The 20177-nt window shown below is 42.0% G+C and overlaps 2 protein-coding genes across 2 annotated transcripts in view; one reads left to right on the top strand and one right to left on the bottom strand.

Moving 5' to 3' along the window:
• Positions 1–13669, bottom strand: part of adamts7 (ADAM metallopeptidase with thrombospondin type 1 motif 7) — an 82599-nt gene extending 68930 nt beyond the window's left edge. Inside the window, exons 1-3 of the mRNA XM_088992077.1 lie at positions 13320–13669; positions 11997–12364; positions 4593–4779 (exon numbers count right to left, since the gene is read on the bottom strand). Of these exons, the coding sequence (XP_088848203.1) occupies positions 4593–4779; positions 11997–12364; positions 13320–13440 (676 nt within the window). The 5' untranslated portion in view covers positions 13441–13669. The remainder of the gene's footprint in view (positions 1–4592; positions 4780–11996; positions 12365–13319) is intronic.
• Positions 13670–15968: 2299 nt separating this feature from the next.
• LOC148900407 (relaxin-3 receptor 1-like) lies at positions 15969–17337 on the top strand. The gene has a single exon (XM_088993235.1). It carries the CDS (start codon positions 16025–16027, stop codon positions 17108–17110), a length of 1086 nt encoding a protein of 361 aa, XP_088849361.1. The 5' UTR covers positions 15969–16024; the 3' UTR covers positions 17111–17337.
• The last annotated feature ends 2840 nt before the right edge of the window (positions 17338–20177 follow it).

The raw sequence follows: 20177 nt of genomic DNA, 5'->3' as shown, positions 1-20177 counted from the left end.
CTCCGCCTGATGGGCTAAGACGGACATGAACTTGTCACCATTGGCGGGATCCATAGTTGGCCGGTGTATTACGTCACGTCCGCACGAGAAGTGGCAACAGATCTCGAAAGACGAAAAAAAGGGGAGCTGGAAAAAAAGGGGAGCTGGATCCAAAATACTCTATGGAGACAGTATAGTTCAAAAAAAGGTTTTACTGAAACACACAGGGTAAAACAAAAAGGTAAGGCAACCGAATAGTGAGGCACGATAGCCGAGCGGGACCAACCTGCGTACTGTGAGGTGACAGAGTCATGAAATGAAGGAATACACCGGCGAAAACCGAGCGGAACCGGGTGGTTTTTACAGCCAGAAGGCACAATCAGTGGGATTGGAATCAGGTGAGCAAGCCTGGAGTGCAGGGAGGGGAGGGGCGCGCACCTGACGCCAATCAGGATGTGACAGCTTTAAGCACCTTTCAAAGCTCTCAAGGACACTTTACAGTCACAGCTAAGTATATAATATAAATAACTTAACCCACAGGTGTCAAAGTCAAGGCCCGGGGGCCAAATCCGGCCCGCCACATCAATTTTTTCGGCCCGCGAAAGCAAATCAAACGTATGAAATTCCATGACGCTTGCTAAATTCTTAACCAAAATTTCATATTTTTGGATATAAACCACAATAACAGTCATTATTCTTGACTTCAGATTTGATAACTAGTTATTCATTCATTTGTTGTGTGCTCTATATGTAATATGTGGATCGGATTAAACATTCTAATGGCTTCCCCAAAATCATAACGGCCCTCGGGAGGAAACCATACCTACAATGTGGCCCGCAGCAAAAAATGACTTTGACACCCCTGACTTAACCCATAAAAAACTGTTTGTCATTACCTCCCGATGCAGCACCTAGTAGCTCTAGTGTTGATTTCGTTTAGAATTTGCCTGAATGACCGAACATGTATTATTATGTGAAAATGCCAAAAGGTGAATTTACACCAGTGTTTTGTCATGAGTGAAACTCATGACAAAAAGTTATCGGACACCAGGGCAGAAAACCGGCCATAAAGTTGCCTGCCCCCCCCCCCCCCAAAAAAAAAAACAAACAAACAAACAAACAAACAAAAAACAAAAAATAAACATTGTTGCAAAGTATAAAGGATTTTTTAATTAAATAAGTACCTACCACAAATGCTACCTTGCTTAATTTTAAGCTGATTCTTTACTTACAGACAGTGTAGGTGTTCAAATAGCTGACATGTTTCGGCGACTACTTCCGCAACAACATGAAACATGTCAGTTATTTGAACACCTACACTGTCTGTAAGTAAAGAATCTGCTTAAAATTAGATATCAAGTAGACAGGGTGAACTTAGTACAACGGCTCCCTTGCTTAATTTATGGTAAATATCCCGTGCTGAAGATTTTGCTCCAGTTGTTGTTTGTCGTCATGGTGCACAATGCAATCTTTGCGTTGCGTTGTCTGCTAAAACCCACGAGGCCTCCTCTTTCTAAGCACCTTTCAAAACTCTCATTAGCTGCCGTGCCTAGTATGCAAATTGCCAAACAAACGTTCATTTGGCAATTTGCATACTCGGCACGGCAGCCAATCAGAAGCCTGTTTCGTTGGTACATCCCGTGTAGGTGCTTTTCCTCCCATGATTGTCCCTCTTCCAGCACCTCATCCTCCTTTCCCCATTGTCCGAGACATTCTCTGAGTACATCATCCGTTGGAGCCTTCTCTTTGATGTATTCATGGAGCTTGGATGTTTCATCCTGGACAGTGGCTCTCACACTCACTAGTCCCCGGCCTCCTATCTTACGGCTTGTGTACAGTCCCAGGGTGCTGCACTTGGGATGGAACCTTCCATGCATGGTGAGGAGTTTTCGGGTCTGAATCTCTTCCTTTGGCCACCTTATTCTTCCTGCAAGGTATCAGATCATTGGCAGAGCATAGCTGTTTATTGCCCGGGTCTTGTTCTTGCCATTGAGCTGGCTTCTGAGGACTTGCCTCACCCGGTGGATGTATTTGGTCGTAGCCGCTTTCCTTGTTGCTAGTTCGAGGTTGCCATTGGCCTGTGGTATACCAAGGTACTTGTAGCTGTTTTCAATGTCTGTTATTGTTCCTTCAGGGAGTGAGACCCCTTCATTGTGGACTACCTTGACTCTCTTAGTCACCATCCGACTACATTTCTCCAGCCCGAATGACATCCCAATATCACTGCTGTAGATCCTGGTTGTGTGGATCAGGGAGTCTATGTCCCTTTCACTCTTAGCATACAGCTTTATGTCATCCATGGAGAGGAGGTGACTGATTGTAACTCCAATTCTGAGGCGGTATCCATAGCCTGTATTGGCGATTATTTGGCTGAGGGGGTTCAGTCCTCTGCAGAACAGCAGTGGGGAGAGTGCATAACCTTGGTATATGCCACATTTGATGGACACTTGCGTTAGTGGCTTGCCATTGGCTACAAGTGTGGTTTTCCACATCCTCATCGAGTTTGCAACAAAGGCTCTCAGGGTTCTGTTGACCTTATACAACTCCAAGCATTCAGTGATCCATGTGTGTGGCATCGAGTCATATGCTTTCTTGTAATCAATCCAGGCTGTGCACAGGTTGGTATGTCAGGACCTGCAGTCTTGTGCGACTGTTCTGTCAACCAGCAGCGGATGTTTGGCACCTCTAGTATCTCTACCAATGCCTTTCTGTGCTTTGCTCATGTATTGATCCATGTGTCCACTTATCTTCGCCGCAATGATGCCTGACATTAGTGTGTTGTACCTCATCAATCTCAAATTGTGATAGCAATTGCCGTTTGTGGATATCGGGACACTGAGCTACTAGTTGTTCCGTAGTTGTCAACCGTGACTGTGGGTTTTGATGTAGACATTCAGCCCCCAATCTCCGCATGTAACCCCTCTGACTAGGGTTGCTTGAGTCGTAGCATTCCAACAGAGCCATGTTATCGCATCTCGTCCATCTCCGCTTTGTTCCAGTAGCCCATTTTTCATCGAGTTACTCTGGGTCCCCAGCACCTGACGCAGACCTTGTTTTACCGGGCGACGTCTGAGCCAGCATGTCATTCGATTTAATGTCTCTCATCATTGTATGAGATAGGCATTAGCGTGAAGGGTCTTGCCCAACTACCCACACTGGATGATGTTTTGTGCTCATTTTTTTCTCTACCCTCGTCTCCTATATGCCAAACCGATGCCTTATCAACTGAGCTATCCAGACGCTATGGAGCATATATATATATATATATATATATATATATATATATATATATATATATATATATATATATATATATATATATATATATATATATATATATATATATATACAGTGAGACCTCAACTTACGAACTTAATTGGTTTCCAGTGTGTAAGGCGAAAAGTGTGTATCTCAAAAATATACTTTTCAACTAAATTAGCCTTAAAACTACACACAACATACCTTATTCTATGTATAATAAATGTGCTATTGTATTTTAATGAAAAAAAAATACACTGCACTATATAATAAAGTCACTTTATTTACATTTGTGATGGTCATTGATGGCTTGATGGAATGGTGTAGGAGGTCGAAGGTCAGAGGGAATTGCTGTTTGGAAAGAGAGGCACATTACACGAGGACTGTAATTAATGAAATCAACTGTGCTGTAAAATGAAGTTTTATATACCTTTTTGATGGTCGTTGATGGCTTATGGAAGGAAAGTCACCTTCCATAAGGACTGTTGGTAACTTAACCTCTGGTGTGGCTTCTCTTTGCTTCTTTGGAGACTCCTCATCATTTTTGCTGATTAAAAACCTCTTAATTGACACCCGTTGCTTTCTGACCTGTAAGGTCTTACGAAACTGAGGCATCACATTATGGTTTATCATGCTGATGATTCTCATAGCCACAGTCTTTTCTTGATGGCACTGTTCGATAAAAGCCTGCAATTCATTCCACGTTGCCAACATTTCTTTGACGCGCTCACTAGATGTTGCAGCAATCTCCTCCTCCTCTCATCCGCATTAAATACCTGCTGAGGAATGTAGCCTTCTTCTTTCACCAGTTCGAGGAATGACGCCTTGTAGGCTTCAGCAGCTTTATGGTCAGAACTGGCTGCTTCACCATGACGAATGACGTAGTGAATCCCAGTACGGCGCTTAAAGTTCTCGAACCATCCGTTGCTGGCTTTAAAATCCTCAATCAGCGTCGAACTTCCAGGTTGCCGCGTGCTGATATCGGCGTGAATTAGCCGTGCTTTCTCGCATAAAATAGCTTTACTCACGCTGTCGCCGGATAGCTGCTTTTCGTTAATCCAAATTAACAGAAGTTTTTCAACTTCTTCGATTGCCCGAGTCTGTCGCTTTGAGAGCATGGAAACACCTTTCGCAACAGACGCTCCTTTGATGGCCTCTTTGTTCCGGAGAATGGTAGCAATGGTTGACTTAGCATAGCCGTGCTCGGCCACTAAATCACGCGTGCGTGTGTGTGTAATTTCATGAAAATTGGAAAAAAACAGAATTAACGAGAAAATCCAGAAGACTTTGATCTTTGCAAATTCCAAGTCCTGTCATTTTCAGTTATGTATGCACAATGTGAAAAGAACACTTACTTTTGACTCCACAGGAACCATTAACTGCTTGTTTTCCTGAGATGGTCTGTAAAAGTGGACTCCAGGATGACGGGACGGAAGCATGGCGTTTAAAGATGGCATGGGCCTGAAGTGCTGAGGGCTCATCTTGTGGCTTTTCCAGAGGCTGAATGAAGAACTCTTCATTTGACAATCTGAACAGTCCTGTCTGAAGAAGGGTGAACCATCAGCTCTCCAAATAACACAAGGACATTTTCTGACTTTTAAATCAAAACCAAAATGGTAATTAGGGCCTAATATGAATATTCAAAATATGAAAAAAAATAATAATTTGCATTTATGGTCAATTTAATTTACATTTAATCAAATGATGTAATTGTTTTAAACCACTAGACATTTGTATAGCTACAAATGTGTTTTGCGCAAATATGTTTTTCATTTTTATTTTTTACTCTTATCACATTGCATTAGTTTAGATCCTAGTAGGCTAGACAAACGTGGGTATGTAAATTGAGAGTGTGGATCACAGTAAATTAATTATTAGTAGTGTGTGTGTGTGTGTGTGTGTGCGTGTGCGCGTGTGTGTGTGTGTGTGTATTATGCGTGCGTGCGTGTGTGCGTGCGTGCGTGTGAGACAGAGTGATTGCCAAATGAATAACGTGTCTACCTGGAAATGTTTGTTTGCTTGGTAAAGCTAAAGAGGAGGAAGGGTGCTTTTATTTCTGTTAACCACTGCGTTTTTACCATCAACACTGCTCGTCCACATTCATTAATTGCATCCATCCACCCATCCATCCATTTTTCTGATCCATTTTAATCCTCACAAGAGTCGCGGGGGCGCTGGAGCCTATACCTGCGGTCGGTGGGGGACAACCTGAACCGGTTCCCAGTCAATCCCAGGGCACACAAAGACGAACAACCATCCACGCTCACACTTACACCTAGGGACAGTTAGTGTGCTCAATCAGCACGCCATGCATGTTTTAGTAATGTTGGAGGAAACCTGGTGAAAGCCCATGCCGGCCCAGGGAAGACTTGCAAACTCCACACATTTATTCTCAATTTCACTGGAACATTCCTGCAATAACTGCAATTATCCACTCCTCAACAGGAGCCTTTGATGAAATTGTGGACTATAAAGGCTGATTACCTTTTCTTCGAAGAGAACAAATGTCAATTTATGATTGCAAATACTTTTTATAATCTGTTAACTAATCGCACTGATCTCAGCTCAGAAAATTGTTCATACACAAAAAAATTCTCAAATGTCCATGGAACTGTATAGTGCCACTTAGCAGTTTTTTTGACGACGATACTAGTGCAGCGTGTTCTACCGGAAACAAATTCCTTGTGTGTTCTACATACTTGGCAATAAAGATGATTCTGATTCTGATATCCATATGGAAAACACATCAGGCATTGCAAGCAATCTGGTGAGAATTCCCTCTTTGGAGAAAAAAATAGACCTAGACACATGAAAGCTTGAAAACCTTTCTATCAAATAGTTCATCCCATTTAACCAAAAGAATAAAGACTTCAAAAGGGACAGTAACTGCTGAAACGTGTCTTAAAAGAAAAACAAAGTTTTATCTATTTGTCTTTTGCTTTTTTTGTCCAATAAGGGAAATTGTATTTTTCTTCTGTGGAGGGAAAGCCCCCTGAGCAGGCAGGGGGCGGGGGGCTTCGTTCCACATACACTGAGACAACATGGAGTTTATGTAGGGTTTGAACCAATAAACCACTCCTGCCACTCCAGAACAAACATGAACACTAAAACGCATGAAAGCATGTAAATATTGCAGGAAGGAAATTTGCGCCATTTGTACTTACACTACATATCAAGTTTTCCAACTAAAATATAAATGAATGTTCAAAATGGGACTTTCAATTAAAATCCAATCTAAATCTAATTCCTATTATTCTTCATAAGGCTATCAGGACATGACACAGACTAATTTTAAGCAGATTCTTTATTTACAGACAATGTAGGTGTTCAAATACCTGACATGTAAGTAAAGAATCTGCTTAAAATTAGATATCAAGTAGACAGGATGAATTTCGTACGGATTACAAGACAAAAAAAGAGGAGACAAACTATAAAAGGGCTATTTTGATTAAAATTTGATGATTGGGTATGAAAGGAAGCCTCGTGGTTGGGTTCCCTGTGATGGACGAACCTGGTATCAATAAATTAAATGTTCATAAATTAAGCAGACCAATCCCACTGGATTTGTTAACAAATGTCATCTACCTGCCTCTGGCAGGTATGTGGAGTAGAGGTGGGGGCATTGTTCAGAAGAATAATGCACAGCATCCACTCCAATGTTGCTTCTTTATTCTTAATGTGAATCAGTAGCGATGCAAATGCATTCATAAATGGATGGATGGATGGATGGATGGATGGATGGATGGATGGATGGATTTTAACATCCGTATGGACAGTGTTCAAAAAATTACTGGAGAATGATCTGGTCTCGTAACAGCTTTACACTGCAATAATTCATCAACTTCCTTACCCACAACAACGGCCAAACCTTTCGTTATGGTACAATTTCTTCTCACTGCAATGATTCGGGCTTAGCCACATTTGACCATCTGTTCATTTCCTTCAATGTAATTACAGAAGTATCTAGAACAGAACTAACAAATCTCATTTTGCAGCATCAGTAATGTTGAGCACTCTTCACGCATTTCTCATCCACTGTTATTCCCGAATTTATTTGGGAATTGAAAAGCATGACGTGGAGCGCCATTCCCGCATTTTGTTCGGCTTTTGTTTTTTTCTTTCGTGGGCGGGATATGGGGAGGATGCGTTTCAAGCTTCGGTCAGACCTCTGGCAATGTTTTTGCCTCCCACGAGGGGGCAGCATTTGCCTTTTGCACAGCCGCTCCCATTTCCATTGCATATAACACCAGACCCATATAACTTTAACTCTTTTTTTTCTGATGAAATAAGATAATCTAAGGTTTCCTACGCTGCATTGAATGTTATTGTAGTCCTAAAACCCAATATTTTGTGAGTCCTGCAATTTGAGTGAAAATTACAAAAACATTGGCCCTGGAGTGGACACATTTTGCACATCATCCGACAGTAAATGAGTTAAAATATATTAACTCAGAGTATTCCTTTGTCCTGATGCAAATCATTTTGTAATTTCCTCAAAGTAAAATGGCGATCGAAAAAAGTTCTTTTTTTGCCTGCTCCTAGTAAGTAGATTCCAATGCTTCGTTCAGACTGAACATGAAACATCGTGACAAGTGTCTCTTGTGTTTGTTTGTGAGGGGGACGATTACAATGGGGTTGCTAAGAGGAGGGGTCTGCCTCCTTCAACTGGAAAAAAGTTTGAACATCAATGGTCAAAATGATGGCCTGTGATTGTGTTGGCTACTTAATCCAGTCCCCAGTCTCAAAGGCTGCTCCTTCTTTTGAATGTCCTGGTAGGTACAGCAAGCTGGCTGTTGTCTACCTCTGAGACCCACAGATCACAATTAGCTTATTCCACATTGTTTTAATTTTCATGGCACTGTGTGTGGGTTTTCTGTTTGTTTGATTTTTTTTAACATTATTTGGCTGTGTGTCTGCTTGTGCTGCGCCTGCGTGTCATTGATTCATAAAACCGTAAATTAAACTTTTTAATACGATTTTCCACATAAATCCATGCAACTTTTCGTTTCAAGTGAAACTAGCAGAACAAAACAACATACCCAAAGCACTGAAATCGGCACCAACAGGCTTGAAGTAAGATGTCTGAAGACACCATTGAAGCAAAACTTGTTGTGAGATGGTGATAGGATTTTGAATGTCATGAGTTTACAGAGTGTATTTCCTCTATATTTACAATGCAATAAATATTTAAATCAAGTTCACTCACTTGGCAGACCCTTGTGAATGTAATACAACCAATTTTGGAATTTTCAGTCGATAGCCAGCCCTGGAAAGAACATTCTTGACACTTCCTGGCTTTGTCCATTAATTCTGACCATATCATTTGGAAACATTTTATTTGCTTGCCTGATAATTCCACGTTAAATTGTCTAATGTCCCAAATGGAGGATGATGCGACACACAAAAACTGTATTTTTGTAGAAAACTTTTCGAACATAGTATCAACATTGACTGTATAAAAATGAGTACTGTGTGATGTAACACTCTTTCATCCATCCATTTGATCCGCTCATCCTCACAGGGGTTGCAGATCATGCTGGAACTGATCCTACCTATCTTCAGGCAGTAGGCGGTGTATACCCTGAACGAGCCAATTGCAGGACACATACACGCACAGACAAACAAACAGGAGGGATGGAAAACAGGCAAGCGGGTGGCCCCCCAGGCCAGGGTGCTGGACATGTCTGAACTAGAGTGGTTCATGCATTCATCCAGGAAACTGGAGTACCCAGAGAAATATGCTGAACCCCAATTGCTCTTGGCGCTTCATCAGTAGATGGAAATGAAGTTGTGAATCTATTGGAGTGCCTGGTGGGTGTAAAAGTGCTATAGAAATGAAATACAGTAAAGTCTCGTTATATCGATATCGGTTATATCGATAGTACCGCTTATTACGATACTATTTTCATTTCCCTTGCATATTTCTAGTCTTTTTATGTATAATTAGTACCGTTTAGTACGATACCCGGTTATTACGATAATCCGGTTATTACGGTGCTCCTTTTCATCGCCCGCCGGCCATTTTTGTTGTTTATATCGATATATCCGTCGCGCCATTGGTCAACTTGGTCACGTGTCTTGTTACGTGAGCCGCCATCGGTCGCGCCATTGGTCGACTTGGTCACATGAGCCGCCATCGGTCGCGCTATTGGTCGACTTGGCCGTGTGACTTTGTCACGTGACACGCCATCGGTCGTGCCATTGGTCAACTTGGTCACGTGTCTTGGTTACGTGTCACGCCATCAGTCGCGCCATTGGTCGACTTGGTCAGGTGACTTGGTTACGTGCCCAGCACCCGTGTAGCAGAGCCATTTTCATTTTCAGACGCTAGCTCGTGTGTAGCAGACGAGATTGAAGTGTTTGTGTTAAAAGGTAAAAATGGGAAGCAGAAGAAGATTGATGACTTTTTTAAATTGTATACATAATACAGTAAGATGTAAGCGTTGCAGTTTCCCTGTTGTGTTATGTACATGCCCACTGTACTGGATATGAATGCAATCGTTTTTTGCAACAATGTTTCTTGTTTTGTCTGCTGAAGCGCGATGATTTTGAAAATTATTAACATTCCATACTGTGTATTAAAGGACAGCCGATGTCACTTTTTATTCAAATGCAAAACCAATAAAAATGACTTCACGCCAAGACGTCTTGCATTGCTTGTGAATCTAAACAATGGCTTCAGATTCGGATAATATGCTTTCTTGTTACACATCCAGTTATGAATATGTTTCAAATACACTGTAGTTCTGAAGATTAAAGCATACATGTTTACAATCATTAAAGAATTATATGTGCCATTTTGAGGCAACATTGGGGGAACATCTCTCACCCAAAAAAAGGGAGCTAATGGCCAGCTCCGTTTCTTATATGGCGCTTGGCTGCCCTCTTTTGGCGGCTTTTGTTTAATGCAGTTCGGCGCAGGATCGGATATATCGATAGTCCCGGTTATATCGATATTTTTTCGGACTCCCTTGAATATCGATATAACGAGACTTTACTGTACTATTTCCCATTACTTTTGTACTGTTAAGGCTTAGTGGGCCCATCACTCTCAACCACCCTATGCGACTATGTGTGTGACATGGTTTTATTGGTGTTTTTCATAAAATGTAAATATCTCTCAACTCAACTCACTGTATTTATAGAGCACTTTCAAAGAGCCATTGCTGCACAAAGAGCCATTGCTGCAATCAAAGCAACAATCATAAATACAACAAGAAACCAATTCATCAGTGTCAAAGAGGGCAGAAAGCCAAAGTCAAAATTAATCAAATACCAAAAAATACAAATGAGTTTTGAGGTTAGACAAGAATCTCCTTGGACCATGGTGTTTGCAGATGACATTGTGATCTGTAGCAAGAACGGGGAACAGGTGGCAGAGAAACTAGAGATGTGGAGATATGCCCTGGAAAGGAGAGGAATGAAGACGGAATATATGTGTGTGAATGAGAGAGATCCAAGTGCAAGAATGATGCTACAGGGAGAAGAGATAAAGAAGGTGGAGGATTTTAAGTAGTTGGGGTCAACTGTCTAGACTGCAATGGAGAGTGTGGAAAAGAGTTGAAGAAGCGTGTCCAGGCAGGCTGGAGCGGCTGGAGAAAAATGTCAGGTGTGATGTATGATAGAAGGCTTTCAGCGAGGATGAAAGGAAAAGTGTATAAAACAGTGGTGAGACCAGCCATGATGTTTGGACTGGAGACAGTGCCACTGTAGAAAAGACAGGAAGCAGAGCTGGAGGTAGCAGAGCTGAAGATGTTGAGGTTTTCTTTGGGAGCGACCAGGTTGGATAGGATCAGGAATGAGTACATTAGAGGGACAACTCATGTTAGAGGCTTTGGAGAGAAAGTCAGAGAGGCCAGACTGAGATGGTTTGGAGATGTCCAGAGGAGAGAGAGTGAATATATCGGGAGAAGGATGCTGAGCCTTGAACTGCCAGGCAGGAGACCGAGAGGAAGACCGAAGAGGACGTTTATGGATGTTGTCAAAGAGGACATGAAGGTAGCTGGTGTGAGAGAAGAGGATGCACAAAACCGGGTTAGATGGAGCACATTGATTCGCTGTGGCGACCTTTGAAAGGAAAAGCTGAAAGGAAAAGAAGAATACAAATGAGTTTTAGGTGGGTTTTAAAGATGGACAAGAGAGAGATAGAGAGAGAGATAGAGAGAGAGAGAGAGAGAGAGAGAGAGAGAGAGAGAGAGAGAGAGAGAGAGAGAGAGAGAGAGAGAGAGAGAGAGAGAGAGAGAGAGAGAGAGAGAGAGACAGAGAGAGAGAGAGAGAAGCAGAGAGACCAGCAATGCAAAAGGCTTGATGCCTTCTCAGCATTCGTTTATTTCTTTGTATTTCTAATAATGTCTGATGAATGAAAGTCTGAGAGTGGAAAGAGATTTTACATCATTGGTTAATAAAGCATATTGAATCAAGCATAAAATGTAGCTATTCTCAAGTGCAGAATGATTTCTAACATTGAACATGCCCAATGGTTTCTTAAATGAAACTGATCATGCAGTTACAGTCTTCAATATCAAGCTGTCAATTTTTCTTTCCAATATACAGTAAAGTCTCGTTATATCGATATTCAAGGGAGTCCGAAAAAATATCGATATAACCGGGACTATCGATATATCCGACCCTGTTTGCATGTAATTTTCTCCCTGCGTGCATAGAAATAGTATCGATATAACCGGGACTATCGATATATCCGATATCGATATAACGAGACTTTACTGTAGTTTTATATTTGGAACTGGTGTAAAACTCACCAGTCCATCGCAGGTGCTTATTGCTGCACTGCCTTTGACAATAGTTCCATCCCAAACTTCACCCAGAAAATGGCACCGTGCAAATCCAGGGGGCCGGATCTTTTCTCCTTTGAGGCCACCATACCGACTCTCTGTCAAGAAGCCCGGGGCCAACAGATGTGGGTTTTGGGTCAAGTTAAAGTGTAAACTGTGGCCAGCGTGCCACAATTGATAGAAGACTCTCTCCTGGTTCATGGACTCCCTTGAGACATGACGACGCTGTATGCGGCTTGCACGATGAGACAGGAAGTTGGACAGGAAGTGACCTGTGACACTCACTCTAGTGGGGTGAACAACTTCATACGGAGGAAGATCCTGGAGGATTCTCTCTGTTAGTGCGATGGTGGGAAGAGAATATGGAAAACTTGAGCAATTCAATCAAGGCACGGGAAGAATACCAGTACTGTCTTTTGGTTTCTTGGGCAACCAGCAGACAGATCAATGCATTTATCGAAGTGAACAATCATGTTTTACATTGCTTTGCTCTCAATTTTAACAGCTGCAGTATAAAGTGTCATGTAACAGCGTTAGAAAACAAATGCTGGTCCTACGTGAAAAAGATACATTTTAATACCTTTTCCACAATTGTAAACAAAGAAAGCCAATTACCGGTAACTCATTCAGTGCCATCGCCAAATGTATTTGGAAATTGAAATTATGACGTGGAGCGCCATTCCCGAATTTGTTCGGGTTTTGGTTTTTCTTGCTGTGGTGGCGGTAAAGCGCTGGCCATGGCCGTTGGCAATGTCTTTTTTCTTCCACAGGGGGGCAGCATTTCCTTTTTTTCCATGTTAGCACTTTGTTCCCGCTTCAGCTATTGTTAAAGCGCAATATAAACCAATATGTATCTATTGCATTGTATTTTGGACAGCCGCCCTCATTTGATGCTCATATAACACCAGATCCATAAAATTTAAGAATTAACTTTTTTCCGATAAAAGAGAGTATAAGGTTTCTTACGCTGCATTGAATGTTTAGTAGTCCTAAAACTCAATATTTTCTGGGTCCTGGAATTCGAGTGACAATGAAAAAAATCCCTGGCACTAGAGTGGACACTATTTTGCACGTCTGGCAGTGAATGAGTTAATTAATCATTTGAACACTTCAACTATGCAATTTATAGCAACCAACATTTTATGGCAAATATCTTTCCGAACCCAGACTGACATGTCAATATGAGCCTTGTAGCTGAAGTTCAGGTCTCCTTTTCTTGAGTGCACGATTTTTTTCTTCAATGCTGCGCTCACAATTCACGTGCAAACGTGTTTGGAGAACTCGACTGACCTTGTTGTCGTTGTAGTACCAGCCCAGACTTGCAGTTGTCCAGCACGGCCACAAGTACCATGAAAACATGAATGGGAGAAGCTCCATGTGCAACGTGAAATCTGCAGTCCAAACTGGTCATTTTGCCAACACACAAAGATGAAGTTTACATGACACAGTTTACACGGTGCCAAACTTCAAATGAGCTCCATCGTGACCTCGGGGTACGAGCACACACATAAAAGTACTTTGTGACATTCAAGCCTCATCGTTATCCGATGCTCTTGATATATTCCCCTCGCTAGGCTTGTTGTTTTTCGGCCTTTGCCTTTGCTTACAAACGCCAGTGCCTCCATCCGCCTATCGCCGACAGCCAGTGACAGCTTGAAACCTTTGCTAACTTTCGCAGCAGACCCACCCCCACAGATGGGTGGACCCAAAACAATAGGCTTTCTCTTCAACTGGACTGCAAGGAGTTTTGAGTGGGACTCCGCGTAATCGGAGGCGACCCAGATGCACACCGGACAAGTGATTTAGGATCTATGTGGGTCACTTCAGGACTCATACAACTTTCCAGTCCACACACAGCAGTGCTATGGCATCAATGTGCCGGGAAGTGCTTAATCTGCACAAACTCAGCCACCAAAAACGCCATTCTTATTCAATAAATAAATAAATAAATAAATAGACATCAACTGTATTCGTCTGCCATCTAGTGGAATACAGGGGATACGACTCACCCATACGTCCGCCCTGTCTGTCTGTCTATCTGTCGATCTATCGGTTTATCCGTCTATCCGTCTATCCGTCAATCTATCTATCCATCTATCCATCTATCCATCGATCAATCTTTCAATCCACCCATCCATCCATCCAACTGTCTTTTGATTATACAGTTGATGTGAAAACGTGATATCTCAAGGCAGAGTTAAATCATGACTGATTCCATTGTAACCAGTCTTAACATATTTCATCCTTTTTAATGTATCAATAATTTGACGCACGTGTTAGTTCACATCTTATAAAGCAGCAACAAATGTGCTGTCTCTTGATTATACAGTTGATGTGAAAACGTGGTATCTCAAGGCAGAGTTAAATCATGACTGATTCCATTGTAACCAGTCTTAACATATTTCATCCTTTTTAATGTATCAATAATTTGACACACGTGTTATTTCACATCTTATAAAGCAGCAACAAATGTGCTGTAACATATTTATTTATCCATGGTCCGATCCAATTAATGTATATTCACGAGGTTTATGGAGTCCTGTCAAATAAATTTCACATTCATATAAAAGAGTTTTTTTTTGTGAACCAGAAAGTGACTCTCAAACTATATACAGTGATCCCTCGCTACTTCGTGGTTCACTTATCGCGGCTACAGTGCATCGCAGATTTTTTTTTCAAGGGATTTTTTTTTGTAATTAATGGCATGCAAATGTGCAAACAAACAAAGTAAAAGAAATAACACTGCAAACAACACTGCAAAATAAAATCAAACACACTGGTATTGAACAGCTCATGGAGCATTCTGCTTCTAGAAATCGGGCCATGTTGGTATATAAAAATCTTCTTGCGAAAAAAAGAAAGAGTGCCAACAACTACCAATGTTTTTCTCTCGGAGAGAAGAACATTGTTATCTTGTTTCATTTTGCAGTATGTACAGTTTTAAATTGTGTAAAGTTATTATTATTATTATTATTATTATTATTATTATTATTATTATTATTATTATTATTATTATTATTATTATTATGCACATTCCACCATGATCTCCCTGATCCATTGGTGAAGAGATGCTTTGATCCTCTCTTCTTTCATCTGGAACTGCTTCGTGTAACAAAGAGGTGACAGAAAGTGCTTAAGAATGAATGACTCTCTGTGTCTTTGTGTTGTCATGTTATTTGTTATGTAGGTTTTTTTTGTTCTTTTGACTTCAAGACGGCGCTGCGAGAGTGGCTGCCTTTCCAGCAGCTCCTGTATTTTGTTTTTCTACTTTCATTCCTTTCATAAATTTACTGCTGTGAAATGTACATTTCTCCACTGCGAGAGTAATAAAGGAAAATCCAATCCAAATATTATTATTATTATTATTATTATTATTATTATTATTATTATTATTATTATTATTATTATTATTATTATTATTATTATTATTATTATTATTACAGGGCGACTGCATGGTTGCCCTCAGTGTCTTTGTGGGTGCACGTGAATGGTTGTTTGTTCGATGCGTGCCCTGCGATTGGCAGGTTATCCCGCTACAGTAGGCTCCATTGCGCCCACGACCTACGGGTGCATAGAAAATTGATGGATGAATGATGTTGATGATATAACACGCCGAGAATTTTGTGTTTGTTAGAATGTTTCCAGTCGTTTAAATCAATCTCCATTAATTCAGTTATTATATTCAGTTCTGTTTTGTTTTATTTTCCGGCTCTCCGTGCGCCTTTTACGCACATTTTTTTGGGAAATGTTTGCCTCCTCGGGAATGGCCTTTTCCATACACAGTACGGTAATCTGGCGTGAAATGGGGTGGGGTTGCTGCTCACTTGTTTGTGAACCCCACAGTTTCCATTCCCAGCCAATCGTGGCAGGGCAGAGACACCCACCCCAATAAAAGCCTCGCTGTCGTCAGCTGTCTCTCAAAGAGGAGCGACGATGGACAACAATTCTACCACGTCCTGGTCGTGCGGCAGTCTTGGTGCCGTGTTGTGGTGAGGATGGATGCCATATCAAACAAGACTGACGTCTTGAACCAAAGCGCGCCCGGCGAGGAGCAATTCCATTTCAATGATAACGAATTGGTCGAGGACGGGAGTCCTTTTCTGAGGATCCTCATCTCAGTGGTCTACTCGGTGGTCTGTGCCGTGGGATTGGTGGGGAATCTACTCGTCTTCTACCTCATGAGGCTGCGACAAAATCGAAAGAAGTCGGCCATCAACTTTTTCATCATCAACCTGGCCGTGACCGACTTCCAGTTCGTACTGACGCTACCGTTCTGGGCCGTGGACACGGCGCTGGACTTCAGCTGGCCGTTCGGCGACGCCATGTGCAAAATGGTGCTGTCAGTCACAGTGATGAACATGTACGCCAGCGTCTTTTTCCTCACGGCCATGAGCGTCACCAGATACTTGTCCGTCACATCGGCGCTGAAGAGTTCTGCGCTCAGTTGGCCGAGGTGTGTGAAGTGGGCGTGCGCCGTGCTGTGGGTCGCGGCCACGGTGGCCACGGCTCCCACGGCGGTCTTCTCCGCGGTCACCGTGGTCGCTGGCGAGAAACTATGTCTCCTGAAATTCCCGGAAGGGCACGACTGGCTCGCACTTTATCACATCCAAAAAATACTCATAGCTTTCATCATCCCCTTTCTTATCGTGTCCGTCAACTACCTGCTGCTTCTGCGCTTCGTTAAACGCAAGAGCATGTGCACCAGCAACCGACAAAGGAGGTCGAAAGTCACCAAATCTGTTGCAATTGTTGTGTTGTCCTTTTTCTGCTGTTGGGTGCCAAACCACGCCATCACCTTCTGGGGCGTTTTGGTCAAATTTAACGCAGCCAACTGGGATCTGTCCTACTACATGGTGCACGTGTACGTATTCCCAGTCACCGTGTGCTTGGCCCACGCCAACAGCTGCTTGAACCCCTTGCTGTATTGTCTCATGAGGCCAGAGATCAGAAAAATGCTTCGTGCTTTATTCTGGAGATCACGCAGTCCGTGCGCCAGCAACAGAAAGGGTTGCGTGGCGCCCTCTTTTACGCACGGGCACACACAAGCAGTGCGCACGACTGACGACGTTGAGATTCGTTGATCACAGGTGATCTACAAGATCCAGAAATAATGGATCACTTTAATTCACGATTCTAAAAATTAACGTTAAAACGTTGTTTCTACACTGTGAATACAGTCATCGTGCGCAACGCTTTTGCAATGGATTTGGAATCACAGAGCACATATTATAAGATACATTTATGATCATGTCAAACCGAGAAATTAATTTTTTTGTCATTATTATATGGGCGACGTCATTTTAGTGCATTTCAGCAAAACAAATACAATTTGTCAGGGACTGGGGGAGAGGTGGGTTGTCAGGGGTATCAAGGCATCGTGTATTCTGAATGCACAGGAAAACAAAAGGCTCATTTCCATTCATGTACACTTTGTAAATACTGTATTTAAAAATAAATGCATTTTTCATCTGTGGAAATTGACAGTGTTTTTTTGTTTCCAAAAGAATATGTTGAGATTTATCTATCTATTCATCCACCCGTCCAGTGTATATTGTCTTTTTCTTGAAAGAAACTAGTCAGCGTCTCTCGAATGACAAATTTAAAACAACGAAAGCCACATGATCAAAAATACACGTCATGAGAGATATGTTATTTTACAGGCTTGTAAGATTCTATTCTATTCTATTCTATTCTATTCTATTCTATTCTATTCTATTCTATTCTATTCTATTCTATTCTATTCTCAGTTATAAACTTAAAAAAATCTTAATTTGTCTCACAATGGTGAAATTCCCAACTTACTGCAGTAAAATTATGAAAACCAGAAAGTCGAAGAACCAGTAGCGGTATCTCTCCTTCTTGCAGCATGATTGTATCAATCTCTGACTAACGGACCTGCCCAGTTATGTCAGAGTGGCCTGGAAGGAGTGGGGGGGCTGTGCATCATAGCTTTTAGTTGAGCTGGCATCCTTCTGTTGCCCACCTCCTCCAGAGCAGTGACGTGCAGTCAGGGGAGGCAGGTGAGGCTGTGCCTCACCTGCCATCATGGAAATATCAAATGAAAAAATAAATTAAACCGTTATATTTATTTAGTGGTTTGTACCTTAAAGTTCTTTTCCATTTAACTTCACCATTTTTGGATTGTTTTTTCAAAATCGCTGAATTTTCACATTTACCGTTCAAATACTAAGTAGAGACGAGCGGTGAGGCAGCAGCCGGCTGAGCGTCACCATGGGCGCAATCCATGGTGACGCTCAGCCGGCTGCTGCCTCACCGCTCGTCTAATCACTATGCTAACTGTGCTGGCTTGGTCTGCAGTGAGACCGCATTGCTGTGCCTCTGCATATCGCTATTAAAGTGTTCAAACACGTTTAGTATATGAACTAAATTTCTACAGTTTAGCTGGTGTATATGTGACGGATGTCACAACAGTGACTGTCTTGCACAACTCCGTTACATATATACTGTAGAGTCACTTTACATTATAAACACTGTACAACAGTGTTTATTTTATTTTATTTTTATCAAAATTGTGTGCATAGGTGAGGCACACAGTTCTCCTGCCTCATGACAAGGGGCGCTGGTGATTACAGAGATTCTTCTTGCGCCTCCTCAGCTGCAGAATAATATAATTAGTGAGAGTGATAATTAGTGAGAGTAGAGATAATTAGTGAGAGTAAGCATACAGTACACAGTTAGCAAGTTAAGTGCAACCATCCAGTGATTTTTTTTCTCGTGTTGCTTAGCCTTATTTTCAGAATGGAGGATTACATATCTAATGAAAGAAACAGAGAGACTTAAAACTGAAGAAAGATAAGGAAGGCCTCTGCAAAGGAGGTATCGATGCCTTTCTTCAGAAGGAGCGGCGCATGGACTTCATTTATAAGTAAAGGTAACACGATAATAATGTTTATATAATGTTTATATAAATAATAATATATATAATAATGTATATGCTACAGTTTATATAAAGAATGATGACATGACATTTTAAACTAAACATGTGAACTGTTGCCAATCAAATGGTGAATAAGCTACTCTGAAGAGTTCATATGTTTGTAAGTCTGACTGTGATGACATCAGTGCCTCACCAGCCATGAACCTCACCGCACGTCACTGCTCCAGAGTGTCCATGGAGCAGCCCAGGACAGAACTAGATCTCCTGACCAGGCACTCCAGTCTCTCTCTGTCCCAGTCTGAGAGTCTGCCTAAACAGCAGACTGCTATAATGAAATAATGAATGAAAATGAATAATGAACTGAGGCCACAACAGAGACATAGAAAGTCATAATTAGTAACCCCCGAACTCCAAAAGACCTCAGTTGTCTAAGCAGGAAGAGCTGCCTCTGCCCCTTCCTGATCAGAGTGTCCGTGTTGTTCGACCAGTCTAGTTTATAGTTGGAAATAACACCCAAGTACAGATAGGAGGTTTCCCTCTTTATTCCCAAACCTTGGATGTTCATTGGTGCAGATGAGGATTGCTTCCTACAGAAATATGCAACCAGCTCTTTAGTTTTCAAGAGGTTGATCTGGAGGTGGTTCTGCAGGCACAAGTCCACAAAGTCCTCTGTCAATCCACTGCACTCTCAATCATCTACGTTCATAATGAGGCGGACGATCACAGTGTCATGAGAGAACTTCTGAAGGTGGCAGGTTGGTCCACTTCGACATGCTACACTTTGTCCCCCCAGTAGGTTGGTTAAGGTTAAGTTGGATGGTGTTGAAAGAACATGAGTACCTCACCGTACCCCCAGCCTGAAACACACACACACACACACACACACACACACACACACACACACACACACACACACACACACACACACACACACACACACACACACACACACGCACACACACACGCACGCACACACACACGCACACACACACGCACACACACACGCACACACGCACACACACACGCACACACACACACACACACACACACACACACACACACACACACACACACACACACACACACACACACACACACACACACACACACACACACACACACACACACACACACACACACACACACACGCAAAACTCCTCTCTTACTCCTCTGCTTGCTAAATTTGTCAAACTGGACTGTCTTCTGTCTTGACATAGCCTCCAGGAGTATTTGTTCTTTCGAAAACAAAC

The sequence above is a fragment of the Hippocampus bargibanti genome, linkage group LG03 (assembly GCF_051943395.1).
Source record: "Hippocampus bargibanti isolate YZ-2025 linkage group LG03, ASM5194339v1, whole genome shotgun sequence".
Lineage (NCBI taxonomy): Eukaryota > Metazoa > Chordata > Actinopteri > Syngnathiformes > Syngnathidae > Hippocampus > Hippocampus bargibanti.
Note: the sequence above shows the minus strand (reverse complement) of the source record. Positions and strands in the feature narration are given on the sequence as shown.

Excerpts from the sequence above, each read along its gene's own strand:
- LOC148900407 (XM_088993235.1), top strand. The coding sequence starts at position 16,025 with ATGGATGCCATATCAAACAAGACTGACGTCTTGAACCAAAGCGCGCCC.